This window comes from Vairimorpha necatrix, chromosome 1, assembly GCF_036630325.1.
Source record: "Vairimorpha necatrix chromosome 1, complete sequence".
NCBI classification, from domain to species: Eukaryota; Fungi; Microsporidia; family Nosematidae; genus Vairimorpha; species Vairimorpha necatrix.
Genome location: NC_088816.1, coordinates 590719 through 606284, shown reverse-complemented (window position 1 = coordinate 606284; position 15566 = coordinate 590719). Strand labels below are relative to the sequence as shown.

General features: G+C 30.5%; 1 protein-coding gene across 1 annotated transcript; it reads left to right on the top strand.

Annotated features, from left to right (window-relative positions):
• Positions 1 to 1747: 1747 nt before the first annotated feature.
• Positions 1748 to 6271, top strand: VNE69_01067 (MULE domain-containing protein; the record flags this gene model as incomplete). Its single annotated transcript, XM_065472201.1, has 4 exons — positions 1748 to 1912; positions 1944 to 2342; positions 5738 to 5943; positions 5992 to 6271. The coding sequence occupies 4 exons, from the start codon at positions 1748 to 1750 to the stop codon at positions 6269 to 6271; spliced, it is 1050 nt and encodes a 349-aa protein (XP_065328273.1).
• Between the last annotated feature and the right edge of the window lie 9295 nt (positions 6272 to 15566).

The window sequence follows — 15566 nt, the reverse complement described above, 5'->3', positions numbered from 1 at the left end:
AGCTAAGGAAGCATACATTACTCGAAGAATCGACGCAATTTTTTACTGTCTATCGACTGCCACCATATTTACAATAGTTGAAACTAGTGCTCTTCATAAAATTCCTTAACAAGATAAAGACAAGGAAAAAATAACATTCTTTTGTATGGAACGATTATACGATTTATCGTATGTATTTCGGACCTTTTTAAGCTTCAGAATCATTTTAAAGCGCAATAAACAATTTATAAGAAAAAATCAAAATTTTGTGATCCTATACTTAGATGATAAAAAATATATTCATAAAACAAAAAGACAATAAAAAAACATGTAAAAATAATATTTGAAAAAAAAAGAGAAATAAATTTATCGCTTAATTGCAAGATATAGGTTTTTTGGATCAGAAAGTAAGTTTTTATTGCGTCATGGAAAACAATTATCAAGGTAAACGAAACGCGCATTATAGATATACAAGCATACCCAATTTCTACCATAAAGAAATAAAGAAGTTTTTTTCGGAATGGCTTACCATTATAAGGAATTTTGTGACAAAGATGGCAGAAATTATGGGACTCTTGGATATAGTACTTAAGAGCGGAAAACAGACTACTGGTAAAAAAATTAAACTTGAAGTCAAAGGCCTGGATACGTTAAACCCGTTAAAAAGTACTAAGCTGAAATATAATACGGACACGGACAAATTTAAAGCTTTATTCATAAAGTTACTGGGCCAACTCAAACAGGAATCAGAGCAGTGCGCCTGCAAAAGAACAAATGTGGAGCTGAAAAAACGATTCTGCCTATAAAAAGAGACTGATTAATTGCCAGAAGAGTTATTCAATTGCCAATAAGAACTTTTTGCATGTTACAAGGAAAGACCATTATATAAATTACATTTGGGCGAAATTTACGCTAAGAACAAACCATAAAGCTCTAATCATCTATAGAAGAATCAACAAATAAGATTCTCAGCTGAGCAGTCTTATTGGCGTAATACGACTTCTTATTGGAATATATAAAAGGAGAGAATAACATGGCTGATCGTTTAGCAAATCTAGCGAGATTGTGAAAACATGTAACTTTGATATACATCAGTTATCGAAAAAAACACTATCGACATACTAGAGAAGTATAATAAATATCTGACCATGAGACATCGAACATCATAAAATTTATGATTTCTCGGCCGGATAAGTGGAAAATTATACATCAAGACATAATTAAAAATTTGTAATAATTGCAAAACATGTTTAAGCTCGAGATATCAACGCATGAAAAAAAATAACAAGCTAAACCTTTTTAAAACCTAATCAGCTTTGGGAATTTGATCTGACAATGAAACTTTCGGACAATAATGGAAGTGTATACATATTTGTAGCGATTAATCAATTTATTACTGAATCGAAAAGAAGATTTCGCTAAGCAGAAATAGTTGTGAAATACATAAGCCAATCGAGGAATTGATTATCAGTGAGCATGCGATATCTTACAGAATCTTGACAGACAACGGGTTAGAGTTTACAACTTCGAAGTACATGTATTAAGAACTAAGTATAATATATCATTGAATTTGGTTCGCCATACCATCACCAGACTCTAGGATCAGTGGAAAGGGCCATACAGACATTGACATGCAAAATTATATAGCAAGTTAGGGTACCCGCAAATTCGCCTACAGGCGAATTTACGGTTTTTCGCTAAAAGTTCAAAAATGGTTGTTTTCGCCAAAAATTTTTCCTTTTTTCGCCGAAAATCTACCCTTAAAAAAATGAACGACAACTTTAAAATTTTTAAAGGTCAACGTGGAGGGCAAAATCTTATCTATGAAGATCGGACATACACTTTAGACTACAATAAGGACGGCACTAAGCGATGGAGGCGCAATAATAGGTCTTGTAGAGGAGCCATTACAATGAATGAACAAAACGAAATCGTTAAAAAAGTTATTTTTTCACATGAACCAGTACCTGAGAAATGCATGTTTAAAAGAACTATCAAAAATAAAAGAACAAGTTGCTACAAGTAATGAAAACTCCCTAGAAGTAATAAAAAAACAATTCCCAGCATTGTCAACCAGCTTAGATATTACTAAAATGCCTTCCATAGAATATTTAAGAGATACAATCAAACGAACAAGAAATTCAAGACTCGGATTTATAACTGGTTGCATTATGGATATACCCGAAGTCTTGCAAGTAGATTCTAAAAAAAATCGTTTTCTTAGATTTGATAGTGGTATGCAGGATAATGTTAGATTTATAATATTTTTTTTAGAATTCAAAAAAAATATGATTGAAAAAATAGACACGTTCGTTGTCGACGGAACGTTTAAATCTTCTCCTCAAGGATTTTACCAAATTGTCGTCTTTCATGGACATATATTTGGCAAAAATTTTCCATACTAAACATTTATTCTAGAATAGGGGCTATAAATAATTATTATTTCACTCAACATCCCCCTCATTCAAAATAATCCTCTACTATTAGCTTAAGTTGCGAGCCATGTCGCTTTATAGTTTTATTATGGACCTTAACGTTATAAGAATTATTTCCTAAAATATTAATAATTATACCTTGCGATTCAAATCTAGGTTTTCCCTTTGTTAAATCGGTTTCTCTTCTAATTATAACTCTATCTCCCTCTTTAAAAATAAATTCAGCTCCTCTTTTCTTCTATCGTTGGTTGAATTTTACGATTTCTTCGAATTGTTTTAGTTTAATCTCCTGAGCTCTCTTAGGATTACATGCTTCGTCTGGCGACATGCCAAGAGCGGAGTGTCTAACATTATTGTATACATCTAGTACACGCTTAGTTTTTGTCTTCAAATTTCCAAAACTATTATCTTTATATATACCTTCCTGTATTGTCCTATTAAATCTTTCTATTCTTCCGTTTGATTGGTGATGAAAAGGGGAAATATAATGAATTTGAACATTATTTCTCGTTGCCCATTGTTTTACCTCAATACTCAAATTTTCTTTTGACTGATCAAGAATTAGTATTTTAATCTTTATGTCATTATAAACTTCATCAAAAAATCTTACTAGCTTATTACTCTCTCTAGTAGTAATGACTTTAGCCCATGCTTTCCTTGTAAAATAGTCGATCGCCGTAATTATATAGCTTCCATTGATTGGTCCTATAATATCGGCAGCTACCTTTTCGCCAGGTTCGTATGCTGTCACAAATATAATTTTTTTTCCTCTTTGTGGATTGTACATCTTACATCTTAGACATTTATTAATTTCCGTTTTTACCATATGCGACATATCTTTCCAATGATATTTTTTCCTTAATTCATTTTCAATAACTTTTGATCCTCTGTGAACTAATTCTATATGTTTATTCCTTATGATAGACCTTTTTTCTTCTTCGCTAAATTCAATCATATTTATTTCATCCGTATTTAACTCATTAAGATAAGATCTTGACAAACAATCGACGTGAGGAATATCTGTCCCCCTTTTGTACTCGATCGTGTAATTATACTCACTCAATTTATCAAGCCACCTTTGTATACGTAACGATTTTATTTCGCCTTTATTTAGGACCTCTAGAGCTTTGTGATCAGTTATTACTTTAAACTCATTTCCATATAAAAAATATCTAAAATTTTCCATTCCCCATAGGACACCCAAGCATTCTTTCTCGCTGATACTGTAATTTCTTTCCGCTGGAACCAATCTTCTAGAAGCGTACGCGATTGGGTACACATGCCCTTCATTTTCTTGTGACAAGATCGCTCCCAGACCAGAGTCACATGCATCCGTTTCTAATATGTAAGGTTTACTAAAATCTGGCTGTTTAAGCACACTGCTCGACAATACAATTTTCTTTAATGTATTAAAAGCAGCATCCTGTTCCTTCCCCCAATTAAATTGAATATCATTTTTTGTAAGATCATATAAACATCCTCCGATTTTTGAACAATTAGGAATAAATTTTCTATAATAATTAATAAGTCCCAGAAATTCTTGCAGTGATTTTTTATTGATTGGTCTTTTCATATCGTTAATTGCTTGGTCCCGTGTAATTTTTGGCTTAATTTCGTTATATGCTATTAAATGTCCCAAAAAGGTAAGTTCTTTAACCTTATATATTGTTTTATCCTCATTAATACCTAAGTTATAGCTTTTAAGCTTTGTTATGATCTTCTCATAATTAAAATCATGTTCTTCCTCGTTTTCTCCAAAAACCAGTATGTCATCCACATACACGAAGCAACTTTTCCCTATTTCTTCTTGTAAAACATCATCTATAAATCTTTGAAAAATTGCCGGAGCATTTTTAAACCCCATTGGCATAACGTTCCATTCATATAATAGGTGCTTAAATCTGAAAGCGGTCTTATATCTATCTTTTTCCGCTAATTCTATACAAAAAAATGCATCTTTTAAATCCAATTTACTAAAATATTTTTTTCCACGAAGCCCGTATAAAAGCTTATCAATGTGTGGTAAGGAGTAATTATCTAGCTCTACCAATTTGTTTAACGAAACTAAATTTGTAGTAACTCTTATAGAACCATCTGGTTTAATTACTGGTCTTAAATTATTCAACCACGTTGATTTTGATTTTCTTATGTAATTTTTCCTTAGTAGTTCTTTGATAGATTTTTCCACTCCTTCTTCTAACTTTTTTGGTAGTGTATAGACCTTTTCAACAATTTTTTCTCCTTTTATCGTATTTATTTCACAAATTCTATTGCTAGACACCCTTTTCAATATTTCTTGTAATGTCTTTTTTCCTACAAGTATTTTAAATTTTTCCACCTTAGGGAATATAAAAAATTTAGAACGATAACTTTTACCACCATAAGAGAAATCTAATATCACATATTCTGTAATCCCGAATCTTTCTTCTAAACATGTTAAAAAATATATTTCCTCTGTACTTCTATAAATTTTTAAAGTTAGTTCAGAAGCAGCCTTTTACTCATAAAATTATAGTAAGAACCCGAGTCAAAAGTTACATTAATTTTTTCATTATAAACATATATTAAATCTTCTTTATTGTTAATAAAGTTTGCATCCAACATTCCGCCTTCTTGGTGGATCTCATTTATCCTTTTATACTGTAGTTGTTTACCATCAGTTCTTTTCTTCTTCGCAAAACAGTCTTTAGCGATATGCCCATCCTTGTGGCAAAAATAACATGAATATCTTTTGTTGATGTTATTGGAGGCAGGTTGTCTTATTTTTGTTATATCGTTATTTTCCTTTTCCATTTCATCAATTATTTCAAGGAATTCTTTATTAATTTCATATTGCCCCGTTAATACCATTTTTATAGCCTTATATCTTGATAGGATTCCATTTCTTATTATCTTCCTTTTATCCGTATTTCTGATATTTTCCTTTAGACATTTCTTTTCTACATCTTTGATAAATTCCACAATACTTTGGTTTTCTTTTTGTTTTAAAGTATATAATTCGTACAATCCAGTACCGCAGTCAAATTCCGTTTCTGCCAACTCTTTCCACATTTCAAATGTTAAGGAACATTTCCGTTTCTCCTTCATTAACTTACTATGCCAATCTAGTATCTCAATGTTGGCTTTATGAATAAAATAATCAATTTTTTCCTCATTTGATAATTTATTAAAACTGGAAAGTAAAGAAGCTCTTTGTAGCTCCTGCAAGATATTTTCACTACTAATCTCTGTTTTCATATTCTCCACCATAAACATTTATTCTAGAATAGGGGCTATAAATAATTATTATTTCACTCAACACATACATTTATATTTTACTCAAGGATAAAATTGAAGGGTCATATTCTAGAGCCTTCGATAAATGCAAGGAATTAGTTACTATAAATGTTGAGAACTTTGTGACTGTTTTTGAGATAAGATTGGTCAATGCATTACGAATATCTTTCCCTGAAGCAAACTGTAATGGATGCTTGTTTCATCTTGGGCAGGCAGCCTATAAAAGAGTCGGGGCGATGGGGGACATAGAAAAGTTTTAAAATGATTCTAACTATAATCTAGTATTCAAAAAGAGGCGTAGGTTTGCTTTTGTGTCAATACGAGATGTGTCGGTTTTTTATAAAGATATTAAGAAATTTATACAAGATAATTCAATTACAACCACAGCCAACTTTCAGTTATACTTTGAAAATAATTATTTAGTTTCAAATGTAAAAAGAGAAGATAATGGTGGGAGAGCTGTCGCCAATATAAATTTTTGGAATGTATTTGATAGGGTAAAAAATGAAATTCCTCGGACTTCTAACAATGCAGAAAGCTGGAATAGAACCATCAACAAGAGGATGGAGACAAGAAATTAAAATATCGCTCTTTTTATTTCAAGAATACTCGATTGTGAAGAAATGGATATATATAATCTAAAACGTTATAAAAAAGGATTATTTGAAGCTAAAAAACCAAAAAAGCGGAGGAAAAAGTTAGAATATACGTTAAAAATAAATAACATTATTCTCGTGAAGAGTACATAAATGCTTTACTGCAACACGTGAATTTCAAATGCGAATAAGTAAATTCAAAAAACCTATTTTAATTATAAATGCTTTTTGAATAGCCAACAAATTTTAATTTAAATTAAATAAAGCTTTTCAAATTTTTTATTCGTTCTTAATACCAATCAATTTTTTTTGTATTTTTTTGGCGAAAAACGAGCAAATTTTAATTTTTGGCGAATTTACGGTTACCGCATTTTCATCATCTGAGTTGATCCAACTGCATCATATAAAGTAGAAACCATTTTGGTGCCCCTGGGAATCGAAATCGGCCATCGCCGATGGAGGCATCGCCTTCTACCACTAGGCCAAGGGCACGAATGATTCATAAATGGGAGGATTCGAATCTTTATAACTGCGCTTCGAGAACTCCGTTTGTTTTTTCTACGACTATGGGCTTTTGATTGTGTCCTGTATCACAGGAAGTTTCATGAATTTAAAATAATTGTTTAAAATACTTTTATTGTTGTTTATATTATTATATTTATTTTGGGCGTATGGGGTCTTCCCATTTCTAGACTCACCCTTCTTGTTAGTGTTTTCCTCTCTGAACATTCTGTACCCTTCTTTGTGAAGTTTCCTTTTATATTTTATGATGACGTATTCGTCCTTCCCAATATTACAACAAACATGTGAGTATTAATAATTGTACCACGAAATATATGATTTCGTTTTGTTTGTTTGTATGGCCTCATGGTTGGTCATCCTGAATCATTTGACAAATAAACCAATTAAACTTAATTGGGATGTTAGGCATAACATCACAGATTGAAAGTTAGATTTTTTTATGCGCCATTATATCCTTACTTCAATTTTTTTTTATTTCTGTGTGTTAATATGTTTATTGTTATTCTCCATAAAAATTAGGGGTACATATAAAATATTTAAAATTATCAACATCCCCCTCTACAAAATTGGCTCATCAACTAAAAGCTTTAACTGAGAAGCGTGTCTTTTTATTTTCTTTTTTCCTATCTTGATTATAAACGCATTATTTTTTAAAGCTTTATAAACACATCCTCGAACCTTAAACTTAGGGCTACCTTTTCCTCTATTTCCTTCTTGTCTGATTAGCACAACCTCCCCTGGTCTAAAAAAATGTTCTTGCTCACCTTTTCCATTCTTTTTATTGTATTTTATTATATTTTCCATTTGAATCCGTCTTAGTTTGTCTTGTACATTTAACAAGGTTGCTTCTTGGGGTGTCATTGAGATTCCAGTATTAAATATGTTGTTCTAAATCTCTATAGCTCTTTTTAACTTCGTTTTTAAAAAACTGTCTTCCTTATTCTTAAATATTAGATCTTGTAGTGTCCTATTAAATCTCTCTACTCTACCATTGGATTGGTGATGGTAGGGAGATGTATAATGTAACTCAATATTATGATGCTTACAAAAGTTGACGACCTTTGAACTTAAATTTTCTTTTGACTGATCTAATATAAGTGTTTTTATCTTGACCTTTTCGTTGACATCTTCTATAAAACTTACTACCTTTTCATCGTTTCTTGAACTAAGAACTTTTGCAAAACCTTCTCTAGTAAAATAATCAATTGCTGATATGATATATTGCTTTCCTATTGGGCCTATTATATCCACCGCAACCTTTTCTCCTCTTTCAAATGCCGTAACAAAAATAAACTTTTTTTTCTTTTTTAAATTGTATTGACAACATATTTCACATTCATTTACTACTTCTTTAACTAGCTTTTCTACATTTTATATTTTGAGTCCTCTTTTTCTAATTTCATACTCTAATGATTGTTTTCCTCTATGTAATAGTTCTAAATGAATAGCTCGCACAATTTCTTTTTCTTCGACCCTAATCTTCTTGAATTCAATTTCTTCTTCTTCGTTATTTTTATTTTCAATATTCTTCCTGTCTTTCTTGTCTTCCTCTATTTGTTTATTATCATCCTTTATTTCCTCATTTTCAACGAAATCAAAATTTCTGCTTAAACAATCTACGTGAGGTATGTCTTTGCCCTCCCTGTACGTAACTTTAAAGCAATATCTAGACATTCTATCTAACCATCTTTGAATTCTCGGGGAGTTAATTTCACCTTTATTAAGCACTTCTAATGCTTTATGATCTGTTATTACCTCAAAGTTCGCTCCATATAAAAAGTAATTAAAATTTTCCATGCCACATAACATAGCCAAACACTCTTTTTCACTAATACCATAATTAATTTCATGGTCTTTTTGTTTCCTAGAAGCAAACGCAATGGGTATCTCCTTTTTATCAATAATTTGACTAAGTACTGCCGCGATTCCATACTCAGAAGCGTCCGTTGTCAAAATAAAATCTTTAGTATAATCTGGCTGGAATAATCCTGTGTTCATTTTGAGAATCTCTTTGATCTTCCTAAAAAGTTTCTCTTCTTCCTCTATCCAAATGAACTGTTTCTTGTCTTTTAATAATTCATACAGTGGACTACATATACCGGAGCAGTCTTTAATAAATCTTCTATAGTAGTTAATTGTTCCTAAAAATTCCTGTAGCTGTTGCTTATCCTTTGGTGATTTTAAATCTTCTATTCCTTGTAACTTATCAACTAATGGTAGTATCCTATTTTCTTCTATATGATGTCCTAAAAAGTCGATTTCACGCTGTTTAAAACTAGATTTTTCTTCATTTATTTTAAGCTTGTTTCTATCCAAAGCTTCTCTAATTCTTTTATATGCCTCATCGTGTTCCTTTTCATTTCTGCCAAAAATTAAAATATCATCCACGTAACAGAAACAACTCTTTCCTATTTCTTCTTTAAGTGCAAAATCCATGAACCTTTGGAATATTGCGGGAGAATTTTTATATCCTTGAGGCATTACCTTCCACTCGTATAGTCTATGTTTAAATCTAAATGCTGTTTTAAATCTATCTCTTTCCAACAATTTAATTTGAAAAAAACCATCTTCCAGGTCTAATTTTGAAAAAAATTTCATTCCACGCAAATTACATAAAATCTCGTCTATTCTGGGGAGGGAATATCTGTCAAGTTCAACTAGTTTATTTAACGCCACTAAATTTGTAGTCACTCGAATGGAACCATCTGGTTTTATTACCGGCCGAATATTATTAAGCCACGTAGACTTAGACTCCTGAATGTATCCCTTGCTTAAAAGCTTCTGAATCGCCATTCCAACGCCTTCTTCCATGTTCTTCGACAATGTATATACGGGTTCTACAACTTTTTTGCCTGGTTCCGTTTTGATTTCACACACATATCCTTCATTTTCTATTTTCATCATCTCCCTCGTCCCATTTTTCCCGATCAATACTTTCTCGATTCTCACTTTGGGTAAAATAAAAAATTTAAAACGATAAACTTGGTCTTTATACGTCAAATCAATAAATGTATGTTTGTTTACAATAAAAGGCTCTTCAAGGCAGGTCCTAAATATCATTTCTTTAGAATTCCATTGAAATGGTAGATTAAACTTTTCAGCTACCGCGTTACTGATAAAGTTGTACGTTGATCCAGTGTCAAAAGTAACAGGAACCTCTTGTCCATAAAAATAAACTGAATTTTCTTTATTTTTAATAATGTCTGATAATTCGGTGCTTATTTCATTCACTTTCTTACTTCCCTGTTGATTATAATTGGTTCCCATACGACAGTTTCTTGCAATATGTCCTAATTTTTGACAGTTGTAACATTTAATGGTTTGTTTAGTAGTTTCGATTTTTAAACTTTCAAGTTTCTTCAGTAAATCTTGAATTTCTTGTTTTCTCTTATTTTCTTCTAAACATTCTTCTTCTATGATTGTCAACTTATCAATAATTTTTTCATCCAAAGATCCACTAATTTCCAAAAAATTTTTTACTCTTCCAAGTTCATCTCTTATCCCACCTGTAATAATTTCAATTACTTCTTCTTCTTTAAGTTTAAATATCCGTGAAGAAGACTTTACATTCATGATATATCGTTTAATGCTTTCATCTTTGTCCTGCTTCATTCGGTACAGTTTTGCTAAAGACAATGTTTTATTTCCGAATGCTTCTAAAGCCAACTGTCTCCATTTCACAAAGGTCATTTTTTTATGACCCACAATAGTCTCGTAGTGCCAGTCGATTAAATCGTAACTGGCTCTACTCATAATCCACTCAATCTTTCTCTCGTCCTCCATATTCTTAAAAAAGGACATTAACTCAAACCTTCACATCTCATTTATAATGTTATCTCTACTAATCTCTGTATTCATGGGTTCTATCTCATTCTCCACCATGTTAATATGTTTATTGTTATTCTCCATAAAAATTAGGGGTTACGTATAAAATATTTAAAATTATCAACACTGTGTTTAAAGCAGTAAAAAATTTCCTAATGTAAAAAAAATGTTTTGTTGAATATAAAATTATGATCATTTTTGCTTTGTTTTCGTATGATATCCTTTTTTACTATACTTTTTCTGCTCAATGGAGATACTTTAAATAGCTTTAATAAATTTAAAAGGTGAGATCCGAAACCTCACGCTACAAGGTTGTTCATTTCATTTTTTCGAACCCATAAATGAATTTCAAAAAGCAGGAGCTAGAAGGAGACGGAATTTTCAAGTACTTATGATTTTAAAAGCAATAAATAAATATACATTTATATACAAACTTATACTTAAAAATAAGCTATTACAACCATATAGATTAGTAATCATTTTTTTACTTTTCCGATTTTTTTGTTGGGACCCAAAACGCCCTCTTCAGAAGGTGTTTACTTTGTTTTAGACCCTAAAAAGAAGCGCAAAAAGGAGAAGCAAGCATTAGCACTCGCAAAACCTGCTTCTTTAAACATTAAAATATTTTCCTTTTTTTGATTAAAAAATCTGTCTGGATTGTAAAACATTTGCCTAAATTTTCGTATATTTATGATACTTCTATTTTTTTTTGGTTTATTATTTAAGAAGATTTTCTTTAAAAAATCATTTCTTATAATAAACAAATAAAAAAATCGGAAAGGTAAAAAATGCTTACTGTGGTATAATGTATTACACCACATTTTCTAATTTAACCAATGGAAACTAACGCCGATTCTTTGCCGGAACGATCAATGATGCAGCTATTTTTAATTAGTTATATCACATTTGCTTCTATTGGTTACTCTTACTATAAAAAAGAAAATCCATCTCCGGCATATTACATCACTCGAACACTAACAAACACTCTTCCTTCTATGATTTAGATAAGCCAAACTCTTTTCAAATCAATCTTTTCCTTCCAACTATCTAAACTCTGGGTTTCACAACACTTAACCCGTAGCATCATTGAATACTTCCTTGCCACCGGCAGCTCCCCGTTAAAAACGCCACTTACTAGTTTATATGATTGTTATAACTTGATTGAAATTTTTTTTGTATATAAATCTATATTCGTTTATTGTTTTTTATATCATAAAAGCTTAGTAATTTTTGTCTCTTTCCAGCTCATGCTATTCTGTACTTGATTTGGGGGGTTTGAAAAATAGAAGTGAACACCCTCGGAGGAAAGATAAAGTATGTACATCTTTAGTCTATATTTATTTTATAATTTCTGATTTTGCAAGGGACAATTCAACCGATCAAATGTTCCATTCAAAAAATCAAGCATTTAAATAAATTAATTATTTATCCTATGCAAGACAATGCTAGACAAAGAAACAGACAACTACAATTCCCCTTGGAATGAAAGACCAAGAAAGGGCTTTTCGGCCAGGGACCAGACTTCCGTAACAAAGGAAGAACGTGGCCTAAGCTTAATAAACTGATAAACTATATAGGGTGTATTTGTTCAGAGGTAGCTCCTCTGGATTGCGTCATTTTGGATTTAAAGGCTAATTAAATAATACCAGGGTTTCCGGGCTATAAGATCCATCCCAAAAGTCTAATTTTACGACTTTTTAAATGGGAAAATTTATACTAGTAGAAGAGATCCCCCCATACCCAAATGGTAAAAAATTATATATAAAAAAATTACCCTTTATTTTTCTAAGTAATCTGCAACTTGAAAGTAGTCATACTAATGTTGCCACCGTTTTCATGCAATTTTTCTATTCCTTTCTTTTTCTTTTAGCGTGTAAGATTTTTTTTTTCATGGGGTAAAGTTTCAAAAATTTTTTAAAAGAATTTCAAATATTTTATATCAATAGATAAGATCCATGGTCTTTTCTATTGGTGGATCTTATGCCCCGGAAAGTTCTGTAAGATAGAAAAAAGAAATTACATGTTCGAATACAGAGAATTCGACCCTAATATCACAGGAGCAGACGTTTAATGTTTATAAAAATAAAAACCATTAAATTTAATATTGGAATAACAAAAATTTGATCATCTAGCATAGAACAATGTCTTGAATAATTTACAGAGGGAAAAAAATTATGGAACTATGTTAGTTGGCGATCAGTTTTTAAACGCAAAGTCTAATAAATCATATTTGAAATCAAGAGCGGCATTACCAGAAATTTCCTACCCCCAGAAACATGAGATTCGGAATTGCACAGGAGCTCAAAGATGTTAAGCAGTACAACCACGCATACATGGAAGATTATGTGAATTCATTTTTCAAAAGTTAGAGGTCTACAGTTTTCCAAAAAAATTTACTAAACAAAAAATCATGAGAAAATTTTCAGAGGTATTTTTTAAAGGACTGGTAGCAGACAGGGTTGGAACAATGCAGGAATGAGGTTATTACATGGTATTTTCATAAATAATTGCCCATCTAAAGAATTTAGAATTTACAATTTTTGTCCAATTAGGAAGACAAAAGGATAATGGGAATATACCATATGAAACAAGAAAAATTTGGAAAATCAAGGAATTCTTATTGTAGTGTGCACAAGAGTTTTCAACAATAAAAGAGATTGTTGACATTAGAACAATTATAAAGGTACTAAAGAATAATAGATACAATCATAAGAATAAACAAAAAGAAATAATACCGTAAGGAGAAAAGTCCGCCAAAATGGAAAAGAAAATTTGAAAAAAATAGCCCTTAAAAGGAGAAATCAAAATGATCAAATTTATTGTAAAATATCATATTTAAAGTTATATAGAGATGTAATTTCTTTTAAAACTTCCAAACAATTGTCTTTTAAATCTTCTATTTTTATTATTATTTTTGAATGTCTGGTCTTTGTTATAGAATTGTTTTTCTTGCTTTTAATATTATGTTTGTATATTTAATTTAAAAAATCACGATTCTAAAACACATTAAAAGCTCAGTTAAACTTGGATGTGGTGATCTCAATTCTCTTTTTAATGAAGAATTAAAACCTTCCGCTCAATTATTTGTAAATGGTATATCATATTCTATTCTTTCTTTCATATCGTTATAACGAAAAAAGTCTTTATTTAACCAATTCGTTATATAATAGTTAAGAAAATCTTTAATTGCATGTCCACTATAATCGCGACATATAAACCTAACTAAATATTTAAATGTAATATATTTTTTTTTCTTCAATAATGAATATTGAACAAAGCAAACATTTGATATAAAATCTTATAATCCTATCATCCTTGTATAATTTAGAAAATCCCAAAGATTTAAATTTTTTAAAAACCGCCTGTGAATAATGAAAGACACAAAATCTTATTCTAGTGCCTGGATATACACTATGCAATGCCTTATGTATAGTCAACTCACCATCTATTATCATATTTTCCATTTTTCTCACATTTGCTAAATTAAATAGCATTTTAAAAGCTTCCACATACGATTCAAATTTTTTATTAGGTAATAGAAAATAAGCAAAAGGAATGTAAGTATATTCATCTACAAAAAATACTACAAAAGTTGAAAAGGGCTAGAGGCGACGAGTAAAATGTCCCATCAACTGCAAAGACTTTCTTATTCATGGCGTTGTTTAAATTTTTATCAGACCAGCATGCTATTATTCTCTCTTTGGTGCTAAAATAATTATCATACTGTACAAATTTAAGTCCAGATCGTGTCATTAGTAGCTCATTTGGAATATCATAATTATTAGAATAGCTAAAATTTTGAGTTAAATATTGAATATTTCTAATTCTTTTCTTTATGTTACGTATACTTGGAAGTAACTGTCTTTCTGAATCATCAAGCATTGATGTTGTCGCACATACAATTTCATTCTTAGTTTTTCTGCTTGTGAGGCTATCTCTTTTTATATCTTCATTTAGAAATAAGCTTTTAATTTGTGAATTATTTAATTCCTCATGATTATGATCTTGATAATTACATACTTCATTTGTTATAATGTTCATGCGTATACTTCTATTACAATTTTTTAAAAAACAAGACCATTTTATAAAAGAAGCCCCAGTGTATTCATATAGTATTTGTATCCTTTGTATAATTTCATATGTTTATTTTTTATGTCTTTTATATCAACAGGTCTTTTTTTCTGTTCTTGTAATCTTCTTTCATTTTCCATATTAAGAGGGTATCGAAAAATTATTGGATGAACATAATTTTATAAAAATCCAAATAATAGTTTAATGTCTAAAAATTGTATATGAAGGGTTAATACATTTGTTATATGTCAAATAATTATTTATTCGTATTATATTATTATAAATTTGTGATTCTAGTTTATGGTGTTTCTTCCTGATGCTGTTTGTCCGTTTCGAAATTCATTTTTAAGGGCTATTTTTTTTCAAATTTTCTTTTATATTTTGGCGGACTTTTCCACCAACCCTTCGAGAAGTTAAAGTGGTATTATAAACACCACAAAATTATTTTTTATCTAATTTATGATTTCTATTTTTAAAAGGGCCCATTCGACCGGTCGAATGGTCTATTCCAAAAATTAAGTATTTAAATTTATTTATTATTTACCCCATACAATACAATGCTAGACAAAGAAATAAACAACTAAAATTACCTTTGGGATTTAAGACCACGGAAAGGCCTCGACCAAGACCAGACCCCCTAAAAAAACGAAAGGAAAAATGCACAACAACCCCAAAAACGATTAACTTAATAAAACTGTTGTAGACTACGATTCTACAACATTTAATTTTATTTCCCCCTGTCAAATCAATCATTGAATTTTCTAGAATTTTTTTTACTATAAATAAAATTCTAGAAAGGAAGGGTACAGAAAGATGATGGAGAGACGAACACAAGGAGTGTTTGGGGATAGCGACAAAAGAG